At 35.9% G+C, this 24,267-nt stretch overlaps 1 protein-coding gene across 3 annotated transcripts in view; it reads left to right on the top strand.

The window, feature by feature from the left end:
* Fgf12 (fibroblast growth factor 12) overlaps window positions 1-24,267 on the top strand; it is a 540,917-nt gene that overhangs the window by 501,256 nt on the left and 15,394 nt on the right. For all 3 annotated transcript variants that reach the window (XM_047564227.1, XM_047564228.1, XM_047564226.1), the window contains one exon: window positions 17,050-17,248. In XM_047564227.1, coding sequence (XP_047420183.1) covers window positions 17,050-17,248 — 199 coding nt within the window. The remainder of the gene's footprint in view (window positions 1-17,049; window positions 17,249-24,267) is intronic.

Raw genomic sequence — 24,267 nt, 5'->3', positions numbered from 1 at the left:
GGTCACCACTGATCTTTCACTGTCTCCCTAGAATGCCTTTGCTTTACTTATGAAAATACCTGTCTGAATTATGTCAGGGTAGTCACCAGTACTACAAGTATTGATGGAAAAGAAGTTCCTCCAGGACTTGGGTGTCCTTACTATATCCTGTCCAGTTACACAGAGCATGTTATTCCTTTCTCTTTTGGCTCCCTTTTTATAATAGCCTAAAGAGATGGACAGAAATTTGCTTTGGAAGAGGTCATCATTTTTTTTTTCTTAAAATGGATATAAATGATAATCCTTTACATAAAGAATGGTACTTTAAATTTTGCATTTTCTGTAACATTATCATTTTAAGGATTTTCACATTGAGATATCAACCTAGAATTTATGAAGACTATCTTAAAATGAGAGTTGGGATTAGAGTTTGTCAGATTCTAGTAATCAGCATAAAGTTGATTAATGTGAAAAGAATATTGTAGTTCTGTTAAGGTTTAAATTTTCTCCTAAATTGGGGTTGCTTCAAAAATATTTTTAATGAATAATCACTTACCTTTGAAATAGTTTTTGATGCATATGGGAATTTTTGAAACATAAAGCTTTTATACAAGATACAACATTGTAAAAGACCTTTGCTCATTACCAAAAGGCCTTTTATTTGTGTAATAGCTATAAGGATTTGACCATTGTTTTTGATCCTGGAGAAACGTATGGCTTAATATACAAAGTCCAGCCAACACAATTTCAAATAACATCTTCATCTTTCTCAAGACTTTTTAAAAACAATTAGCCCCTTTCTTTAACTCTCATAAACTTACATACCTCAAGTATGCTCATGCTTTTATTCAACTTGTCCTTGTTCACATTCAAAAGAAAAAAGAGGGAAGGTCCTCCTTGACCTGTGTTTCCTAGTCATCCCCTACTCCCCGCTTACTCCTGACTTTGATATACAAAAGAGTCAACATACCCTACTTGCTGCCATCACAAAGTACTACAGATGATGTGGTTTAAAAACAGAAACTTACTTTCCAACAGTTCTGGAGATCTTGGAAGCCCAAATCAAGGTGCTAGGAGGGCTGACTTTCCCTGAGTCCTCTCACCTTGACTTGGCTGCCTCTTCCTAGGTTCCTGCCTCTGTGCATGAGCAACCCCATGCCTCTGTGTGTCCACATTTCCTCTTCTTAAAAGGACATTAGTCAGATTGGCTCAAGATCTACTCTAAGAGCCTCATTTAATATAATCACATCTTTATAGACCTTATTTCCAAATAGTCACCTTCTCAGTATTGGGGGTTCAGGTTTGAACATATAATTTTTTTTTATTGGGATTGGGGACACAATTCAGCCCATAACAGAAGGCAGAGAGAGAAGCTGGTCGAATTACACTTTGAAATCTAACTCATAGACAAATGAATTAATTCAATGGTTTGATAATTCCTCTTTAGACAGGTCAAATTTCTCTCACACTCTGGAACTGAAAAATATGCCTATTGTGACAGAAGAGAAGGTTAGCTCCTGTAGAGATTATCTAATACATGTTTTCTTTCTCTATTGATCCCTTTAAGTATGGGAAGTGAAGTAGAAAGTCAAACAGAGAAATCAAGGAGAATCAAAAGGCCCTTTTCAGATAGCTCTAACAGGGCAGGAGATTTCACAACACCAAGACTCAGAAAGCCTGCAGGCTGTTGACCTGTGTAAAACTCTTCCAAGGGCTTCTTGGACATGAATGCAGCAAAGTCCTAGGTGAGTCTCTTCTAAATCCTGTTCATAAGCCCAAATGCTAGGTGGGGACCTAGGTGATAAAACTCCAGCTAATTGAGGTGGAATGACTATACAATGTTATCTGAACTTCAAACTTTCAAAGAGAATTTGTAGGTCATATTTCTTTGTGATATTTTATTAACTTGAAGAAATCATTGGGGTTAAATCAATCATAATTAATGGGTCATAACTGGATGCCTATCAACAATCTTTTTAAAGCACATTGTGCCACATGGCTTTATTTATTTTCTGCAAAGTTTGTGAAATAAGCATGATGATTCGAGTTTTAAATGTAATTAAACAGAGGAATGAAGAAACTTACTGGTTTTCACCCAACTAACAAATGGCAAAGGTAGAAGTAAAACCTAATGCTTAATATCAAAGCCTTGAGTCTTCCTGTTTCTTTCTACTCAGAAAATATATTTTAAGTCTCATGTACCATGCAATTATTTCCAAGGGCTTATTTTTGAAGCTCGTTTCTTAACTGTGCACTACATTGCTGAAAGAAAAATAAAAAGAAATAGAAACAGAAATCACGGGACCCATAACTCTCCCTTTCTTGGTGACAACTGAAGCCTGTAGGAACCAAGTCACTACCGCTCCATCTAGTGGTAGCATCTCTCTTTGGAAGTTAAGTACCACCTTAGAAAAACAAATTTGAAAGAGAAGAACATGAACTTACTTCTGTCTGTAATCTCACACCAACTTTAGGAAAGATCAGAATAACTTTCTTCTAAATGTTCTGAGTAATGTGGAGCCCGGAGCATGAAAGCCCTGTGCTTGGAATTCTTGTCACTGGACCACCTTGTAGGCTAGGCTACCTCACTAGTGACTCTGAACTTTAGATTTAATACAAAGAATCACATGATTATTAATTTATTAAAATCTTGATTATTGGATAATAATCCATTATATGGATAAATCAATGCCTTCAGGAAACTTCCCTGGCTCTCAGCCTCACAGGAATGCCTCCCAAACTCCAGAGACTGGAATAGGAATGTCTACACCTCCCAAGCCCCACCGACCTTTCCATTTCCATTCCCTGATTCAGGTCTCTGATACTCTTCATTTCCTTGATGTCATAACCACAGATGCCTTCTTATTGCTGATGAGACTAGCTAATCTTCCTTTTCCTTCCCTTTCCTCATTTTCTGCCTGCTAAGATTTTACACAGATACACCCCCTTTTGATCCTGGTCCTAAGTCAAGAAGGAAACTTTATCACTCCATGTATACCTCATAATTGTGAATTCTTTAAACTCAAGGGCTGTTTATCAATTTCTATACCATTAACCAAATAGGACATGGGCAGAATTTACATGTCAGCTAGACATCTACCTGAATTATGTAATGCTTTCAGTGACTACTCAGGAGTTAAATGCCAAATATACTCTTTTGTAAACTTCTCTTTCTATTCTTAGAGTGGCTGGCCTCTCTACAACCAACTTTTGTATAGAAATATATGGAATTGGGTTGGGGTTGTGGCTCAGTGGTTGAGTGTTACCCTAGCATTTGTGAGGTTCTGAGTTCCATATAAAAATGAATAAATAAAATAAAGGTATTGTGTTGGTCTACAACTAAAAATATTTCTAAAATATATGAAATTGTAGAATACAGGCATATGTTTATATGCTTGTTTATAGTTTCATTGATCTATTTATGAGAAATTACAAGAATACTATATAAATTTTTGATTTGCTCAAAAATACCTGACTATATGTGTCAGAAACTAAAACTTGCCGAGTCTAGCATCGTATCTCCTTCACATATTGTCCTGCTCACCCACACAGTCGTTTTAAATACAGCTTTTCAAAAGTTGAATGCTAGAAATTTGCATGCTGATTCTATTAGGGAAAATGGTCAGATTTTATTCATACTGAACACAAGCTAAATTGGTAAGATACTGTGACACTTTGCCACTTGGCTTCAAATTAAGAGAACAGACTCAGTATTGAGATTGGTCTTCCTTTCTATAAAATGATGGGGTCCAGTTTAAAAAAATTCCACGATTCCTTTTAGCACCATCTCTACTGATCCATTAAATACTAAGGAAAAAATGTTTTAAAATCCTAAGCTGCAAAACATCTGAAAAGAACAAAGCCTATATTTGTGCAAGTTGGCACATTTTACTGGAATCTAAGTTAAATACGAGTTGTTTATCAACATTTGAACACCAAATTCTGAAAATGAAGATCATAGGCAGATAAAAGAATTTAAGGTTAACAGGAGACACGATTCATATTAAGGAATAACTTTACAATTGTTTTGGAAACAATTAATACAATATTTTATCATATTTCATATTTTAATAGAGGGAATGAAAATTAAAACAGAAAATGAGCCCAGATCCCTTTCATAAAATAGCATTCCACAAAATGAAATTTAAAAGAAATTAAACTGATAGGTTTTGTAATCAGTAATCTGAAGAGGAATTGTTTCTTCATTTTTTTTCCCCAAAAATGGCTTTACTGAAATATATTTTAAAAAATGTACTGAATAATCTTCTTTCTATGTGCAGAACCATAAATACAAATAAGTCAAGTCCATGCCAGTGAATATTTATCAAATAGTATATAGAAACATTTTTATACCAGGGGATAAGGTATGCAGACACGAACCTGACATTTTGGCATATCAACACAATGGATTTAGTGTTAAATGATTCACATGTAATTCTCTAGGTGTTCATATCAGAAAGGAAGCATTAGTATTCTCCTTATATTCTTCAAGGCCCAGAATACCATTTATATGCTAATATATAACACATGTTAATGACTTTTACCAAGTTAAAATATATTTGTATTTCTACATAATTGGTTCCCAATTCAAGAAAGAAATAGTATCTCTTTTAGACACCCAACATGAAATGCTTATCTTTTGTAAGCTGACATGGAATGTGAAGAGGATGTTGACTCACACCTGTTTTTCTGTGATAATGTAGGGCTCTAGAAAAAGTATGCTTCTGTTTTCTGTTTGTTTTTTTAATGTTTCTCTTTCACCAATGAGTAAATGTTTTTTGAAAAAATAAAAGATTATTTCTTTTTAGACTATAGACTATTTATACCTAAAAGCTGTACATTTTAAGTTTCAATTTAAAAAATACTTGAGGTAAGAATAAAGAAAATGCAAATAGGCTAAATTCTAATTTTTGCTTACTGCATTGATTCAAAGGAAGCATAGGACTGGGAGTTACTCGTACTAGACATGATGAGCCATTACCAAGACTATTCCAGCCATTGCAGTAGGTGCAATGGGTGACCATTTACTCATTCTCACTATACAGGCCTTAAGGAGAAATGAGCAAAAGACCCTGACCTCAAATAAGTTTTACTTAGTAAGGTCACAATTGCAAAAAATATATAGTATGTATATAAATGGATTATTGTCTTAATAGAGTCACAGGTACATGGTTGTTGTGGAGATCAGAAGAGGAAAGAGAAGACTGAATGAAGAGGGTTGAATTTGAAGTAGGTGTTTAAGAATAAGTGAGATTTGGAATTTGCAGTATAAGTCTGTGCCACCTGTAAAAGCCCAGCAGCAGCAACAATGAATGAAACACATATATAAGTTATAATCATCTGTGAGAGGTTGAAGGTGCATATCAAATAACCTTTTAATATGGATGCATATATAGGAGGTGATTTTGCAACCTGAAGAAGAGAAACAGAATATGGATTATCCATACAGGTCTGAATCTTTTATGTATTTGTAACCAAAAGCTATATGAATAGAAAGATAGGTAGATAAAATGTTCATTGTTAGAGAATCATTTCACCCATCTACCAATTTTATTAGGGTCTGAGAAGGACCCTGTATAGGCTTTGAGTAAGAGACTTGCCAACTTTAAGTTTGCTAGAGAAAATTCCTCCAAGATCGAGTCACAAGTGAATCAAATTCAAGATGTGTATTAATAGGACCATTGGGTAGTAATATGATTAAATTTCACAGTTGGATGGGTCTGGCCCTGTCCTTTCATCCAGTATTTTCTCTGTTCACAACTGCCAGTTCCATTTTGAAAAATCCAATGTCTTCTCCATTCATCATTCCCAATTAAGATCATCCATCAAGCTTACTCCGTTTTTACCTTGTTTATATAAAAAAGAATCATCTCTTTCTGCCTGGTGTTTTCAGTTACGTTACTAATGTTTAATTTATGGAATCATAAGACAAATTACTCACTTCCTATAACCAAAATGACTTAAAACAAAGTGTGCTCACTGTAATAAACAAGTGACAACAGCAATTATATTAATTGAAGTATATTGGTCAGTCATTCAATTAATGGAAAATATGCAGAATTATGAGTTCAAGCCTATTTTAGATGGCCATTCTTAATATGTGAAAGGGCATAAATCATAACCAAAGCACCCAGATGGGATGAGATGGGGAAAATCCCTGGACTAGGGGCAGCATTTGAATCCTGATTCTGCTATTATCTAGGTACATGATCTTGATTGCATCCTGTCTTCCCCCTGCTCAACCTGGCCTTCCTCATCTGTGGAATGGAGAATCAGACTACATTACTTGCAGACCTAAATTTTATGGATACGATGGTCACCCTAAGGACAGAACTTTAAGAACTTCTAAGCGTTTTAGTACACTTTATGAAATTAAACAAATGTGCCTATGATCTCGTCCTCTGGACGATAGTATGTCCAAATACAATAGCGGTAAATGATATTCCATAACCTAGGACTTCGGAGAAAAAGCATAAAGTGAACCAAGCCCCTATCTCTCCATTCCTCTTTTGTGGTGATCATGTTTACTTTGAATCCGTGATTGAGGACTCATCATCACAGCAAGAAACATTGCAGCAAAGATAAAAAATAATGATTAAAAAAAAACAGCTCTAGCTTTTCAGTTCCATCAGAACGGTTTGTCTGGCAGATTACGCTTTAGGCTGTTGAAATGAAGGTGGCTAGTGTCACAGTATGCACAGGCTTGATTGAGCCTGAGCAGAACACACCTGTGAGATGTGGGTTTATTGCACTCTTTGGGATATAATGTCAGGTCTTGGACTCTTCTCACCTGCTGGGTTCCTGCACTTGCCCAGATTGCTTTGCTATTTTTTCTTTAAATCTTACTTCCCTCCAGATTAATGAAAAGGACTTGTGGTGTCTGCCGTACCTCGTGGTGACGTCACAGTCATCCTGCATCATGGGTGCTCTGCAGTCCTGGTGAATCCCAGCCCACATTTCTCACTCATTGAGGATTATGGCAGTTCCTCACTGAGAGCTGTTTCAGTCACTGAGCGTTGCAGTCACTTCCAGGAAGAATATGTTTAAATGGGAAGTGTAATTTAAACCTAACAAGCAAAGCAAGTAACACAACCAAATTTTGGAGTCCTTTCTATTTAGCAGACATAGTTACATGCCAAGCCTAAAATAACATATCACACTCCTCCACAAAAAAAACTGTATTAGATTTTCATAAGTGAATTGTCACTGTGTTGGGAAGCTCACAAGGTTCACTCCAGCTCTGATTAAAAATTCAGATAGCACTGAAAGAGAAATTTGGGGGCCCACTGGGTCTTGAGGTTGATTCAAGTCATGAAAAATTTAAAAAATGAAGCATGTAAAGCTCAAATCTGGATGAGTTTTGGTTTGGTTGGTTTTTAATATATATTCCTCATATTGAGGTGTAAGTTTATTCTGGCGACCTAATCCTCAGGATATAGAGGATGGGGGTGAGCAACCAGGTAGCCTCATTCCTTCCTTCATTCATCTTGTCCATTTGAGGGGATTGCTTACTTAAGATCTTAATTGATCTGCATTTAGTAATTTTTACATGAGAAAGTGCCATTTCCTTATATGGAATCAGGTGATCTTATGAACTATCCTTGTAGTCATGAGGCTTTTGCTTGTTGTTTGAGCCTGAATGAGTAAAGTTCAGCTTCAGAGTCTACATTTTGTAGTTTTTTGTTTGTTTGTTTGTTTGTTGGGGGGTCCCAGGGATTGAACTCAGAGGCACTCAACCACTAAGTCACATTCCCAGCCCTACTTTGTATTTTATTTAAAGACAGGATCTCACTGAATTGCTTAGTGCTTCGCTTTTACTGAAGCTGGCTTTGAACTCTTGATCCGCTTGCCTTAGCCTCCTGAATCCCTGGGATTACAGGCGTGTGCCACCATGCCTGGCTTGCCTAGTTTTGTAAGTGCTTTTACATCAGGAAATTATGATTGGTATCAGTTTTTCTAATTTCATGGAAGTTGACCATTATAGTTTTAAAATTTGGGTTGTTTCATGTTAAAACATTTTTTTTTGTCTTGGTTGGCAATTTCTGGGATTCTTTAGAGTAGCAAAATGACTTTCCGAGGTACAGAGCAATGTTTAAACTGAAATATGGGAATTAGACAGTATTCTTGTTTCATCCTTTTCCTAGGAAAGGAAAACAGGGCTGAGCCCCCAAAGTACTCATCCTCTTTCATGAACAAGTTGGGAACATTCAACGTACTTGCCTTGATATTCATATTTAATTAGTGACACACTAGTTACATATTGTGCACATGCTCCTTTTGCAAGAACTAATGTTGGTTTCCATGGAGAATTGCACTGTTTCCCCAATCTCTACTGTGGATGCATTGCCTCTAAAATGTGAAAACTTCTGGGAAAAAATTTTTAAAAATCTTTTTAGCTGTAGATAGACACAATAACTTTATTTTATTTATGTGTTTTGAACCCAGTGCCCTCATCCTAGGCAAGCACTCCACCACTAGGCTACAAACCACAACCCCATGGAAATAATTTTGATGATAACAGTGAGTGCTAAGGACACTTCCCTCTACCCACAGACATTCTCCCACTTCCCAACCCACCTCACTTGCATGCTTGCAGGCTTCTTGCTAGAGACTAAATCAATATCCATGCAGTATGTAATGTCTCTTTAGGAGGTGATAAGAACCTGACAGTCACATCATTCATCTCTGATGGCAGCAACATATTCCAGAAAAAGAGGAATGATCAGATTTCTCTGTGTGGTCTATAAATAGATGGCCAAATTGAGAAGGGAGCAAAGTAACCTTGATTAGCCTGTCAACAGTTAAGACTTGCTTAGGACACCTTTGGACTCCACAAGTAAAGTGACCTTTCTCAGCCTGCTGCTCTTGCTAACCCATTCTCATTTGTTATATCAGTTATTGCCTAAAACTTTTAACCAAGAGTAAAGTAAGTAATATACCTAATATACCATTCTTGTCTCATTTAATGATCACAACCTTTCAGTGAAGGCATAAGTAACTTTAGCCTACAGAAGATTCAACAGAGTTTTATAGAAGTTGACTAACTTTTCCAAGGTCAAAAAGCCTCCAAAATTAATTTCCAGTAACCACAGGTTGCATTGTTTTTTGATGATATAAATTTACCTTGCTGTCTTGTCAGATACTGCAAAGAATGTGTTAACAAAGAACCTTTATTTTTAAAGGAATTAGCTCTCAGTAATTTTCCAGTAAAAATTATCTCTAAAGTGTATAGACAAAGGTTTCCATGTCTGCAGTTTTTTTTTTTTTTAAAGTTACAAAATTAGACTTGTTCTAGCCAAAGCAACCACAGTTTTTTTTTAAACTATTCATTTGAGATAATGTAATTTAGCATTTTCTTTGCCTCTTGTCAGGAGGGAAAACAATAGTTCTCTCACTTGATTTAATATCGTCATGTCTGACAACACAGTTAACAAAGCTGCTGCTAATATACCTGGGATTTTCAAGTTCTGTGCATCTAAAGGCCATTAATGAAGTTAGAAAACCAGAAACTTCACAACCAAACAGTCAAAGGTTTTAACCCAAGGAATTATCTACTTTGGAATTGCTGAACGTAAGTGATTTTGCAAGAATCATCAATTTTTCTTTTTCTTCCTTAATACAACCCAATCAGTAAATGAGGTTGCACAGCAAACAGGGAAGATGGTTATACACTAAAAACAGTGAATAGCTGGGCATGGTGATAAACATACCTGTAGTCCCAGTTATTGGGATGCTGGGTAGGGAGAATCTCTTAAGCCTGAAGGGTTATGGAAAATTATATTCCTACAAGACAACTTCCCAAGAAAAATGGAGGGACAGTGTGGCTCGGGATGAGGGAAGGGAAATTGGCCAAACAGGAAACCTCTCCTAGTACACCCTTTCCCAACAACAATGGGCCCTGAGGGGATAAAGCAAATTTCATCTCTCCCCAGGTTCATCCCCAGCATCTCCACCAGAAGCAAACGTTTACCTCTTCCCAACCCCAATGCATCTTGAAGGAAGGAGGCAAATACTGAATGCTGGGCCCTGAACTTTGACCTTCCCCCATGGCAAATTAGTCCTAAATGGAGGCACAGCAAATATGGAAACTCTGGGAAACAGTGAATCCCAGAGAAAGTGAAACAGTGGGCAAGATTTGTGTACTCACCCCTCAGGATCTGGACTATTAGCTCCCCAGATAATATGTGTTTCAACCTTTCTACCACTACCCTCCTATGTTAAAGTTTTAACCTGCATAACTAGCCCCTGACTGTCAAAACTCCACATCCACAGTCTCCAGTGAAACTATAAAACCCAGACTCCTTCTGTAACCTGGGGGCTATCTCCATACCCAGAAAATGTGTCCTCCCATGCCTGATTCAATGCTGGCCTGATAAATAGCAAGATCAGAGCTCAACAAACAAAAACAGTAACAAAACAAAAAACAACAGAAGAGTTCATATTTGGGAGTTTAATCAGAAAGGAAAATAAATCAAAACTAGAGAACCCTTTTTACCTGGTATATGTCTGAAAATCAGTAATTTTTACATGCCACCAGAGAATCATTAACCATAATTACTCATATGACAGCAACGTCTGTTTTCTCCAATTTCATTTTTCTCTGTTTGTTTTTTAAAGAATCTATTGCTTACATTTCTTTGGTAGGTATAATTTTTGAAATAACAATATTTAATATGGAATCTTTACTCTCAAGAAATTGAAATATTTAATATGATGACAGAGCTATAGGAGATTTAAGACAAAAGGTATATTGGAGATTACTTAGTTCAACAAATGGTTATCTTTCACATTTGGGGGAAATTGAAAACCTAAGAAGAAAAGTGTCCCTCCAAACTTGAAGACAACTTAAGAGACACAGAGTATGATTCCAGACTTCCAGGCCTCAAGATTTGTTTTTTGTTTTTTGTTTTTTTTTCCCACAAATTATTTTGTTGGAGTTGGTGGTTGTTGTTGTTGTTATTTTCATTCCAAGATGTGCTGAGAATAGGGGGAAATATTAAAATCATGGATCCTGCCTTTATGAAGCTTAAACATGTTCCTGTGTACTATAATGTCAGGCAATGTTGAGTTATGAAGAAAAATAAAAACAAGATAGAAGGTAGAAATTGATGGAAAAAATGTTTGCTTATGAAAGCTGGACAGGGGTGGTTCCTCTGAGGTAGTCACACTTTGGCAGTGACTGGATGAAATAAAGATTGCAGAGGTTTCCAAGAACAAAGGATATCGATTCTGAAGGGTTTAAAATGAGAGGTGTTTGTTAATGTTTGAGTTACTACAAAGGGACCAGGGCTTTGTTGGTGTGCTCATTCTTTCATTGCACATTCATCCCAAGGATCGTCACAGCCAGAGCAGGGAGGAGGAAATGGGGATCTGCAAAGACCAGGATGTAGCTAAGCTGTGACTACTATTTAACTACATTCACTCTCCAGGGCTATTCAAATCCTGTACCTCTTCCTGAGTTTGGAAGGTGTACATTTTGCAAGTAAAATTAGGGGAGCAAAAGGAGTTGTGACTGAATCACACAGCATTCTTTACCTTTCAAAGATTTGATTCAAACAGAGGTCGTCTGTTGAAGTTATAATGTTTAAGTATTCCATGTAAAATAAATAATCTCGAAAGACTGCATATTTTTTTAACTATCAAAGAGCTTTCACAAGTGTTATGTAATTTGATCTTTACAACCTCCTGAGTCTGTAGTAAACATACTTCAATGTATATATATATACACACATATATATATACATAAATATATATATGGTTTTTCAAGAAAATATCTACTGTTTTCTCCATGTGTTGTGAGCAGTTCCTTTTTTTAATATTCTGTTCATTTTATGTCTTGATATAAATATTATTATAGAAATATGAAAATGATTACTAAATAAAACAATTACTCTTGGACCTTGAATAAGACCCTAGAATACAGAAGAATAAGTAGAATGTAGGTATAAGTTGGTAAGAAAATGGAAAATATATCTTTCTTGAATAAATGATGTGATTTATAAGTATTATATTTTCATCTTAAAAACACTTAACCTATTTAGAACTTATGAAGGGATCATGGTTATTGGTATTAAAAAGCTTGTAGTGAATTATGGAGGGAAAACTTTATTTTGAAAAAAGACAAAGATTTTCAGAAGTAATACATATCATTTTACTTAATCTTTACCACATTTTAAATATTAGAATTACTTTCCCTACTTTCTACATAAGAAACCAAAGGTTTTTGTCATTATTAAATGATGTGTTCAAGATTATACAGCCAAAGAAACTGAGTCAATGCTGTCAATCACTTCTGTTTTATCACATAATCTTTGCTGTTTCTGTGACTTTAACATTCTCATTGTTTATTTCAACAAGAATAAAATGAGTGTTGAAGGTGTCAGGCTTCATAAAAAGTGTGGATAAAGAATATTTTCTTGTGAACCAAAGTTCACAGTGTCTATGGTAGGAGTCAAAAAAAAAAAAAAAAAACCCATCTGATACAAGACAGAAATATCAAATACTTTGAGAAGCTGAGGAGGGAGGGCTCACTAAACCTGAAGTGCCTGGGAAGGCCATTAGTCTCATTCCTATTTGGTAGAGGGGTAGGGAGAACGTTGAGAATGCAGTTCAATTTGGGGTTTGTTAGGAAGTGGGGCCTCAGCAGGGAGTTGGCATGTGATGTAAATAATGGTGCTGTAGTCAATTCGAAAAAGCCCAGTATTTAATCCATATTCATTAATATCTCTAAATTTCTGTCTCTTGGTCCTTCAAGATGTTTATAACTGAATGAGCACTCCATTTAAATGTGTGTGGAAGGACAATACTCACACAATTTTTCTGTCCTAGAAGGAAGGGACTTATCCTGGGCTACTGCAGACTTTGAGAAGCCAGAAACTATGTAGGATCTCTGTTGTCCCTGTGTAGAGAGGAGAATCAGGAAAAGATTCAGCATGGGAGAGGATCAAAGTGGAGTGTGGAGCTAAAACATTGAGGATCAAGGAGACTTATAGTGATTTGGAATAAGATGGATTGGGAGAGGATGGAAGGTGTCTAGAGTGATAACTTGGGGTGTAGTGTTCCAGCAATCCTTTGTCATCTGAATTGAAATAGGCAGAAGTTCTTAAGTTCTGAGGGCAAGGCTAGGGTGGATAGGGGTTTAGAATGTGAACTGGTCACATAATGGTTTGTAAACTACTGCAACAAAATCCCATTGTGAAAATCTACTAAAAGTGTAAGTATTCAAAAATAATTTCAGAACACCTTTGAAACATTCATATTCCCCTGAAGTTAAGGTTGCTTAAATTGAACAATGGTAATATCGAAAATTAAATATTGGGAAAAATAAGCCTAGCTTTTGCCATGTATATACATAAAAGATGTACACATAGAGGGTGATTCTGTTTCATCAACAAGTATTTCTGTGAACCTTGCTATGGTGTTTATGTTGAACTGGGAGCCCAGCATGATAGAAATAGACAAAATTCACGAGTTGCAAGGTGATTTTTCAAAATAGAAAAAAAAAATTCTTTCTTAGTGTACTGTTCTCTTTACTTTGTTTTTTTATCATATGCACTGAACCAAAATGGCCTAGAATTTGACCACCTGTGGCTCCACTCCTGCTTGTCTCCCTTATGCATTGGACTTGTTACCATTGTAAACACTCACATCGTCACCACACAACACCTTCAGAATGTATGCGATGACCCACATCTTTGCTGAAAGCTTTAGATAACTTCATTAAAAAATGTCCTTGCATGTGTACTTGTTTTAGCGACAGTTAAGGGGGGAGGTTTCTGGCTGCTGGAGCAAATAGTAGCATGTGTTACAAAGACACAGAAATAGCTGTCTTTTTACATGATTGCGTTTCTTACTCTATGAAGAAAACTGAACAGTAATAATTATTTAGGAATTTTGTAAAACCTAAAAATTTACAGTGTGCTTCTGTATCTATCAACTCGTTTTCCTTAAAATAACTCATTTTACAGTTGAAAATTGTGAAATTTAGAGTTCCAGTCACTTACCTAAATCCCACAACAGGTGTGTATGGAGTCAGAAGCAAAACCTTGACTGAGTTTCTTGCTCCAAGTCTAGGGCTCAGACCTCATTATACAAAAAGTAATAATAGCAAATACAGTGTAAATTCTTGGATGGCCAACTTCATACTGAAATTAAAATTGCAAGCATATGGTAAAGGTTGCACTGGGAGTCACTGTCTTAGCTGGCTCAGTAACCTTGAGGCTTCCCTTCCAGTTTCCAGAGACGCTGCCTGTGCCCACAGAAGTGCCTACACTAACCTCCTGCCATGTCCTGCATGTCTGGCCCTGGCCATGTGTTAATATTTGCCTTATTCCTGAATCCTGATTCTTCACATAGTTCCTTTGGGATGATGTTAAATGGGATACTGCACTTGGATTTTCATTTCCAATTAGGATCTGAATATTTTGTATAGAATTTCCCATTTCCTTATCTAATGCTATTCCTGGCTCAGACCCCAGGACTTCAGTCCTTGTACAATATCCTAGACTTTTGCTGTTTTCAGGGAGCGTTAAACAATTACGGAGCTGAACAGAAACCTAGGAGTTCATTATTTATTAAACGAAAGTGTTATTTTTCTCATGTGTGAATGACAACAGAGTAATTGTGTGCAGCTGACACAGTTCCCTAAGATAATGAATAAGGCTTGCCCCCATCAACAGTTCAGCATCAAGAGTAGGCTTGGCTTTGCATTCGGAACAATGTGTGGCACTGGGGGAGTTTACTGAGCCAGCAGCTAGGAGCCCATTATTCTGGCAATGTCTGGATCTACCTCTAACTCAGTGTGATATTTGGAACAATTATTTCATTATCAAAGGCTTCTGTTACCTTGTTAAATAAAAGCAGCACATCGAATCATCTCTAAGCAGCTTTACATCTGTCTCTAAATTTACATATTTCTGTGATGTGTATTATAAATAGGCTGTATTGCTCTCAACATATATGACAATATATGCATTTATACAAAATTCCTTGCCTCATATATTTTCTCCAACTCCTATTATAAGGTTTGAAATCTGATACACAGAACTTATTCTTTAAATGTCCCAAGGTCTCTTAGCATCTAAGGATAGTAGTGCTGTGTTTGTTAGTATTAGATTAGATCTAGAAATAAAAGCTTTGGAATTATTTTGATGAATTTGGTTTTAAAAGAAAACTAGTAAAATATGCACCAAATTTTAAGTACTTTTTTTAAAATATCTTTTACCCTAATCTTTGAAGAAAAATTGAAACTTAAAGTTACCCTATTCTATACTTTGTGTTCTATGTGTATCCACCAGAAGTTCATATGTTGAAGATATTGTCCCCAGGGTGACAATATTGGGAAGTGGTGGGAACTTTAAGAGATGCAGTATAGTGGAACTCCTTAGGTCAACTGGACGCATGCCTCAGAAGTGGTTGGGACCCCAGTCTGTCCCTGGCTACCAGTTTTGAGAGGTGAGCTCTTTCTCGCACTGATGTTCTCGCTCTCCATATCTGCCATGGTGCTGTCACTAGATCCAGTGTTAAACTGTTGAAACTTCAGGTCTCCAAAAGTGTGAGCTAAATGAACTTCTTTTAAAGTTAGCATACCTCGGGTATCTCATTATAGTAATGCAAAACAGTGTAATACATTTTATAAATTGAATCTCTACCACTCTGATCCCTATATTTGGAGTGATTAAACTCTGTTCTAGCAATGCAGAGCCAAGTTCATAGAAAAGCCTATTTTCCAACACGCAAGTTCATTGTTAAGTCCTTTGTTGCTAGATAAGAATACACAGTGCTGTCATTCTCTTCCCTCACCTGTAGTCACATTCTTTCATTCTTTTTTTCATTGAGATATGATTAATATATCATTAAAATTCACATTTAAAAGTGTACATTTCAGTGGTTTTTTAGTATATTCACAAAGTTTTGCAAACATCACTGTCTAATCCCAGAAAATCTCCATCTCTCCAGAAAAGTGGTCAGTACCCATTTATCTGCAGCACAGCCAGCACTAGCCCTTGACATCCATTCCTTTCCACCTCTGGATTTTGTATTTGGGACATTGCATATTAAATATAATCAAACAACATGTGGCCCTGTGTCTGTCTTCTTCCACTTAGCATATGTTCCTAGAGTTCTCCATATTGTCATGAATCAGTAATTCACTCCTTCTTGTAGATGGATATTATTAGATTATGTGAACAGACCATATTTTCTGTATGTATTTGCACAGTATGAGCAATGATTCTATGATTATATATCTATAATTTTTGTGTGGACACTTTTTATTTCTCTTAGGCATATATCTAAAAGCAAGATTATTAGATCATGCATTAACCACATATTTACAAAAATGACACTAAAACATGCTGGTTAGAATGTAGAGAAACTGCAAGGCTCACATCTTGCTGGTGAAAATGTAAAATGATGCAGCTGTGGAAATTCCTCATAGGGTTAAATATACGGTTACAGAGTAATTCTTTTTTCTACTGCTTATTCCTGAGATTTTTATATCTGAGATTTTGATTACTAAGTAAGACAATATTTCAAAGAGACTATGGGGAAGTTATTTGTATTGGAAATAGCGGTAGCATCCGACTGAGTTCATGGAACAAGCTTTGGCTGTGTAACAGATTCTTGCACATGCATGGTGGTCCCTTTGAAAACATCTCATGTGCCTGTGGTTGCTGTGCTTGCATTCGATTTTGATTTCCAGGGATAAAGTCTAACACTTTGTATACATGTTAAGGGTCACTAAAATTAGGAATGGTTAAGTGCTTCAATTTCAAAAACATTATTATCAGGGTTTGGACTTGGCCACACAGCCTTCAGTGATTTGGGTCCCATGTAGAACTCACACCTTAGTAGTTGTTTTCTCCAGAGTAAAAATTGGTGAGAAAGAAAATCCTGTTTCTTGATTTTGTACAACAAAGATTTATACAAATGCTATTGAAATTATGTGTGGTCCCCTCTCTCTTGTTCTCTACAGAGGACCTGTATTCCAGGCTGAGAGGAGTTTATTTGGCATTTGCTGATTCATTTTTCAACCTTTCTCTTTTTTTACATTTCCTTTTTTTCCTGCAGGATGTTTTCACCCCAGAATGCAAATTTAAGGAATCTGTGTTTGAAAACTACTATGTGATTTATTCTTCCACACTGTACCGCCAGCAAGAATCGGGCCGAGCATGGTTTCTGGGACTCAATAAAGAAGGTCAAATTATGAAGGGAAACAGAGTGAAGAAAACCAAGCCCTCATCACATTTTGTACCAAAACCTATTGAAGGTACGAAACTAGCTTATTTTCTTTTTTGGACCCTGATATGTGTGTTAACAATTCCTTTCCTGTTCACTTATTCTGTAGGGTCTGCCTGTAATGTAACAGATGAGTAAAAAGTTTCAGAGTACACATCAATACCTTCTCCCATCAATAAGGGAGGGGGAAAAAAAGAAAAAGAATAAAAGAATCCTATCAGTCTGAGCATGGTGGTGCACACCTATGTTCCCAGTGACCCAGGAGGCTGAGGCAGGAGCATCGAAAGTCCAAGGCCAGCCTCAGCAATTTAGTGAGACTCTAAGCAACTATTTGAGACCCTGTCTCAAAAAAAATTAAAAAAAAAAAAAAATCTGAGGACATTGCTTAGTGGACACTTTTTGTTTAATCCTTAGTACCCCCCCCCCAAAAAAAAAAAAACAGGAAGAAGAAAAAAGAAACCTACCACACTCCTTTGGTACTTAGAAAAAATATGTGCTTGAATATGGAAGTTAGGAAATTCCTGAAAGTAGAAAAACAGTCTTAGTTACCATTTAGAATATAATTATCTTCCTTATTGAACTCAATATTTTAATTTTTCAGAATATATCTTTGAAAAATCAACATTATTACAGTGCTTTAAAGGCTGCAAAAGGTTTTTAGAAATACATTTATATATTAATTTCTACATTTCTGTAAACAAATCTAACAACATAGTGTAATCTTCTTTGTATTTTTAAGGAAAGAAAACAGCACAATATTTTCTATGATCAACATTAAATTGTATCCTTCCCAGTTGGGCCCAACACCTCTCTTCCCTTGATCATTTGATATAATGTCCCCTTTTCAAATTGAGCAATGTAGTTAAACCCATTTTCACCAACTACGATGTTCCCTTAAAAGTTCCTTAATTAGTTGTGTTGCAACTCTTAGTTTGATTTGCTGTTCCCTAAAATATCTCATAAGGCTCAGTGAGTAGACCAGAATCCACAAGGCTTGCTGCAGAATATGTAGTACACATGACTGCAACAGGCAACAAATAGCTGTTAAGTCAATATTGTGTTCAAAGTAGTGGGTGGAATGTGACATTCAAAGCTCCTAGGTCGTCTCAAATCTCTCCTTGCATCTTGTGTCTTTAGGCCCACAAAACTAAACTTTCTTTATTCTTGCAATAGATCATCACTATTAATGGGCTTAATACTGCCCATGCCCTGCCCAGTATCCATCCACTCATCTCATCTGCCAGAAAAATGCCAATCAACCCTCGTAAAAATTAATTCAAGAATCTCAACCTCTGTGGCCGTCTCCCTAGCTTTCCTCAAGAAGAATTAAGCCTTCTGTCTTTCTATCATTATAGATATTTCTCTCCCATAGAAGTGATCCTGTTGTATCAAATTTACTTATTGCCTCTCTGTTGCCTCTTGTTCATGGTTAACTCATTCTTGGAATGAAGAAACCTTGTTTGATTTTTTTTTATACCCCCTGTGTCTCGTACAATATCTGGCATGTCACAGAGAGATATTCGGTCATCAGTTGACAACTGAATGAGTGAACATGTGACTGAACAGTGACTGAGTAGATAAGTATAAAGACAAAGTAGAGCTACATGCTCTAGAGAATGTTATAATATCCACGGAGATATGAAATATGGTTACTGTGGTATAGTCAAATATTTATTTCATGCTATAGGAATTGATATTGAGATTAAGAGAAGAACTGTGGTTTCCACTAAAAGGAAGATATTAATGAGAAGATGATATTCAATAGCACTAGGTCAGGTTCACAGAATTCCAGAAGAGAGGAAGGGAATAGCCCTGGAGAAACCCTCTAGGAGCAGAGTGAGAAGAGGTAGGGAAGGGCCTGCTTTGGAAGGTTAGGTAGAGGATACTTAAGAAGTTGATTATGTTCCCATGGGAACATGTACTGTTCTTTAGAATTGTTTTTGACAAATTATGCTTTCAACTCTTGAATCATTTTTATTTGGGCATTTAAGCTGATATTTTTGTTCTTTCAAAAGTAGTACAGGATCATTAACAATTTTTGGAAAATTCAGGGAAGTTTGACAAAAATATCCATGTTTTATTTATTCCTTATGTGGACAATGCATTTTATACCAACCCCAGCAAAAGGAAGAACCTATAACCAACCCTTGTGATTATAACCACCATCTGCACTTTGGTCCTGGGTGACCATGTGTATGCAAAAAAAAAAAATTGTTTAGGAGGATTACGTTTCTAGTTACAGAACTGCTTTAATTCTGTTTATCACTGCATTTCAGTACAAACGTGGAAAGAGACAACTCAATGTTCCTAGCCATGAGAATTAGGTGCTTTGCACAACACAAAGCTCACATCAGCAGCAGCTTAATCATACAATTTCTCTTACATGCCAAATCTAGAGACCAGCTGTCCAGGGATGGTATGAGGCTTCCCAATTTTAGGAAGCTTGGCAGCATCTAGCTTTTAGTGCCTCTTTCCCTAGTGTGTTGTATAGAACTGTGCACTACACTTTTGCCACAACCAGGCACACTGGTCCTGAGTGTGCCCTTGTCCCCAGTCAGCATCTTTATCATAATCAGAGGGCAGAGGAGGAATGAAAGAAGATAGAATCAAAAGCCTGTGCCTGTTTCCTTTTAAAAAAGTGGTTTCCAGTATCTGCCATATGATACACACCACTGTCCACAACCTAAGTACAGGGAAGCTAGGCATGTAACCTGAATTCTGGATGGCTACATACTACATACATATTCAGTTGTTTCCGAACAGTGGTGGATTGGGATAAATAACCACTTCTGCATCTTCTTTTGAATATCTCTGATTTCCTGATGTGCTTATTGACATCTCTTAGTTCGCTGTTTTATTTTAATTTTTTATTATTTACCAATATTTTATAATGATTTTCTTTTTGTTCTGGAAAAAAATTAAGTTCATTCTAAATCAGATTCTAAATCAAATACCTGGATTTACTTCCAAGGTCCTTTGTTTTTTTGGTTTTTTTTTTGTTTTGTTTTTTCATTTGTGGCATTAAAAACTTTAGGTGTGAATTATAAAGAATGTGATGAGAAGAATTGCTTTTAAAAATAAAAAGCTTAATTGGTTTTAGACCAAAGATCTTTTAATTCTCTATAAATATCTCTGCCTTTTATCTTGGAGAACAAGATTTGCTTTTTTTGAGCAATATTAGTTACCAGTTACACAAATGCTTACTTTTTGGAAGTACTTCTCTAAACATGCTTCAAATATTGTCTCAATTTTCATTCCATTTCTACAAAGTAGGTTTGAATAGTGTTCACTTACAGATTTTGAAAATAAAGTTCAGAGACATTAAGCAATTTTTCCTAAATCATACAGCTAGACAGAGCCAGAATTTAAGCCAAAGCATTCTGACCTGAGAATGAAGTGCTATATCTCCATGAGGACTGGGGAGAAGAGCTGCAGTCTGAGAAACGTTGTGACTATAACCTAAATTCAGTGTCATGGGACCTAGGAAATCTCTAGAATAAGTACCTACTAATTGCTTCTCTTCTTTTTGGTCTGGAATATACCTTTCCCTTACAAATAAGGGTCCCCAGAGATTAATGGAGGCCTCAAGCTCTTATAATGTACTTGATACACAAAACTTTGGTTAGTTCTTTTATACCTTGTATGTACTTTGATGTCATCATCATAATACAAAAAATATGAACAATGACTCAATGATTCTCTATGCAGTTATATTTGATATCATTGAATTTCCAATACTATGAAATATGTTTGAGTTTCTGTTAGGCAATATTCTGCTGTGCGTGGTAACTTCTTCCTCCCTGCAGAGATACTAAAGCTATTCTCACCACTGCTATTATTACTACTCCTTGTAATCTTAACCCTTTTCCATATACAATTTATCAGTCTAACATTTTTCTAGCCTGAATGCATACACTATCTCTGTAAAACGTGACAACAGCCCTATGTTATTATCCTTATTTTACAGGTGAGGAGACTAATATTTAAAGTAATTAAGTAACTTGTCCAAGATCACAGGGCTAGAAAAATACAAAATTGAGATTGCAATCCTGAAAGCCCAATGCCTGTGCATATGCACCTAACGCCCACATTAAACTCTCCTTGCATCTGAAATAAGCCTACGAATATGCACATACTCAGGAAACTCAGAAAGCAAAGCAGAAATGCTATATCGTGATATGAATGGAATAGTAAGCTACTCTAAACCACTCAGAATTGAGACAGGTATACTCAAAGTGGTGAGGAAAATGCATATTGGTGGATGATCAGATAGGGCAGTTCACTGAAAACCATGCTCCATCTGGGCAAGAAAGAACTAAGAAGACTTTGCTTTTATTCCTGACGATTTCTATCAGTCTTCCTTTTGTACTCTGTAATAGGAATTTAGACCGAATTATTTCTAAAATTCAGTGACATTGTATGGTAGTCTTCAGTGTTAAACATAAAAATAGTCAAAACACATTTCCTTTATTAAATTATTGAACAAAAAAGTACAAGTTGCTGAGATATTCCCAGAAAGAGTGATTTATGCTTTATTTATTTATTTATTTATTTTAGGATAAGGGCTTAGGATGGAAGGCATTCTACCTATAACTCATGTCTTTAAAGAAGGTTTTAGATAATTTTCTTTCCACAAGCCAATTACAAAACATAACTTTAAGATGCTTTTATAAATGAAATATAAAATAATAGCTCCATGAAAGTTTATTCCTTTTACTATCTAAACACAAAGGTTGTTGATTATTTTATTTTCAATTTTTAAAGGAATCGGTGTAAACCCCTAAACCCACTGCTAATAATGTCAACTCCCTCGTAGAGTCCAATACTCCACAGTGAATGAACTGCTCCTTTCTCAAGGGAAACCATCCCTTAGTAGAGGAAAAGTCAAAGTTGTTATTTTGTTTTTGTTGTTTCACTAGTGTCTTTTCCCCAAAACATCTCTGATTTTATCCCAGTTTTACTGGTGTTTCATTTTGAATGTCAAAATCACAAAATTAAAATTGGCCAGTTTGAGGCTCTTTAAGTTCCAGAGATAACATGATAATTATTCACCAGTCCATTTCATTCTTTCAGTCCTCATCTGGTGTTTAGAACACAGGAGGTGTTAATGAGAGGTTGCAGGGGAATCTGTTCAAACAATGGATAGGCTTGATATTTAAGCCCATGACTATGTACACTGCACATCAACCTCTACTTAGGCAGATTCCCTCCCTAGGAATTCAAGACAACAGCTCAGACTTCATGATTCTCAGTTCTGCCCTTTCAGAGCATTGTTCACAACAGAGAGAAATAACTCCCCCAGATTTAAATTGTCTTGCTGATGACCTCCTCTCTATCATCAGATACAGCAGCCAAATACTCTTTTAATAAAAACATGGTACAGTCTCCTCCTTTTCTCCTCCCTCTTCCTTCCAGAAGCTCATTACTCAGCTCCTGAAGGTGGTTGAGTGTTCAAAATCAAGTTCCTTCTCCCCGAAGAGAATGTGCACACTTTTCAAGGATTTAAGCTTGCAGGACTGAGTCCTGGAGAAAAAAAGATATTTCCAAAGTAAGATCAGTATCTTTCAATTGAGAGTCATCTCTACAGAAGGATTAAACTTTTGAGATCTACTTTATCAAGTTTGGATATGACCTAGAAGTCTACAGGTTTAAAAAATTGCCTGAGAGGTTCTCATGGCAACCAAATTTGAGACTGTGTTCTGAACTGAATTTGGTGTTTCTAGGCTTATTTTGATCAAATCTGGTCAAAGACAATTTAAATTTATTCAAATAATTGTGATCAGTGTATTGGACTAAACTTCATAAGATCTCTCTATGATACCATGGAATTAAATATATTAAACATGTTATGGTTTCAAATATCTAATGATTATTAAGATGGATGTGTTTTACGTTCGAGATTAAATCACTGCCTGAAGTTCAGTAGAGGTAATGCCGATTATTTTCCTAAATTGATCACTGAGAAAGAGTAACCTCATAGACATCAAATAACAAGAATAAAGAAATTCTGATTTTTCCAATCAAACTTTTGGCAATGATTTACTAAGTCATTTTGAGGTAATAATTTATCTCTCCATCTTCATTCACCTCTGAAGATGAAGTCAGTTATAAATTCCATTCATTTCACAGATATAAGACAAAAATTAGACATTGAGAGAGAGTTCAATTTCTCAGGAAAATTTTGTCAGATCAAATGCAAGTTGCCTTTTTTCATTTTTCCCTGGGAAAAAATGGTCTTTGTCTTACTGTCTTATGTATTTTAGAAATGCTGTGAGGTGTAACTGAATGAGGAATTAAAGGCAATGAAAATTGGGTCAGGAGGGAAAACAATAATCCCTTCAACAACTATGCATAAGGTACCAAAGAGCAGAACAAATCAGGAGTCCTGATGTTGTAAAGCCCCAATTGGGAAGACAGTAATGGCAAATTTATTTTGATATTTTCATTTTAATTATCTGGGACGAGAACTTAACATTTTGTCTCCAAATTCTCTTTTGGAACCAACTATTCTAAAAGATAAAAACAGAAAGAACAAAACAGGACCTTGAACAACGCTAATTGCTTTAATGACAGAGAAAATATTATCTGCAACTTTCTTCCTCTTTTGAGTTCTGAATCTCTGTTGGCCTGTGACACCTTCTTCCTGCAAACCACTGCAACTCATTCAAAACAAATTTTTACTGATTGCTGAATTTAATCTTTAATAAAACTCTCCTTCCTCTTTCCCACATATTGTTCATCTATATTTATCTCCCTCTTTTACACACAAATATTGTTTCTGCTCTTTCTAAATGAAGATAGAGATCTTTCTTGTTTACAGTGTCTCTTAACTTTTTGAAATAAATATTTATGGAATATTGGGTATGTTCCTATGGTGTATTGCTTCCAAAGCAGCACTGAAATTCTCCTACATTTCCAAAGTGATTCTTTGTGACGTTAATTAAGGTGTGAAATTGCTTCATGTTAATTGCCCACGCCCTTCTATGATCTGCTATTAAGACAATTAAATATCTTTAATGGTGCATTAACTAACAGAGCAATCTAACCTTT

This window comes from Sciurus carolinensis, chromosome 9, assembly GCF_902686445.1.
Source record: "Sciurus carolinensis chromosome 9, mSciCar1.2, whole genome shotgun sequence".
Classification (NCBI taxonomy): domain Eukaryota; kingdom Metazoa; phylum Chordata; class Mammalia; order Rodentia; family Sciuridae; genus Sciurus; species Sciurus carolinensis.
This window is presented reverse-complemented; position numbering and strand designations above follow the sequence as displayed.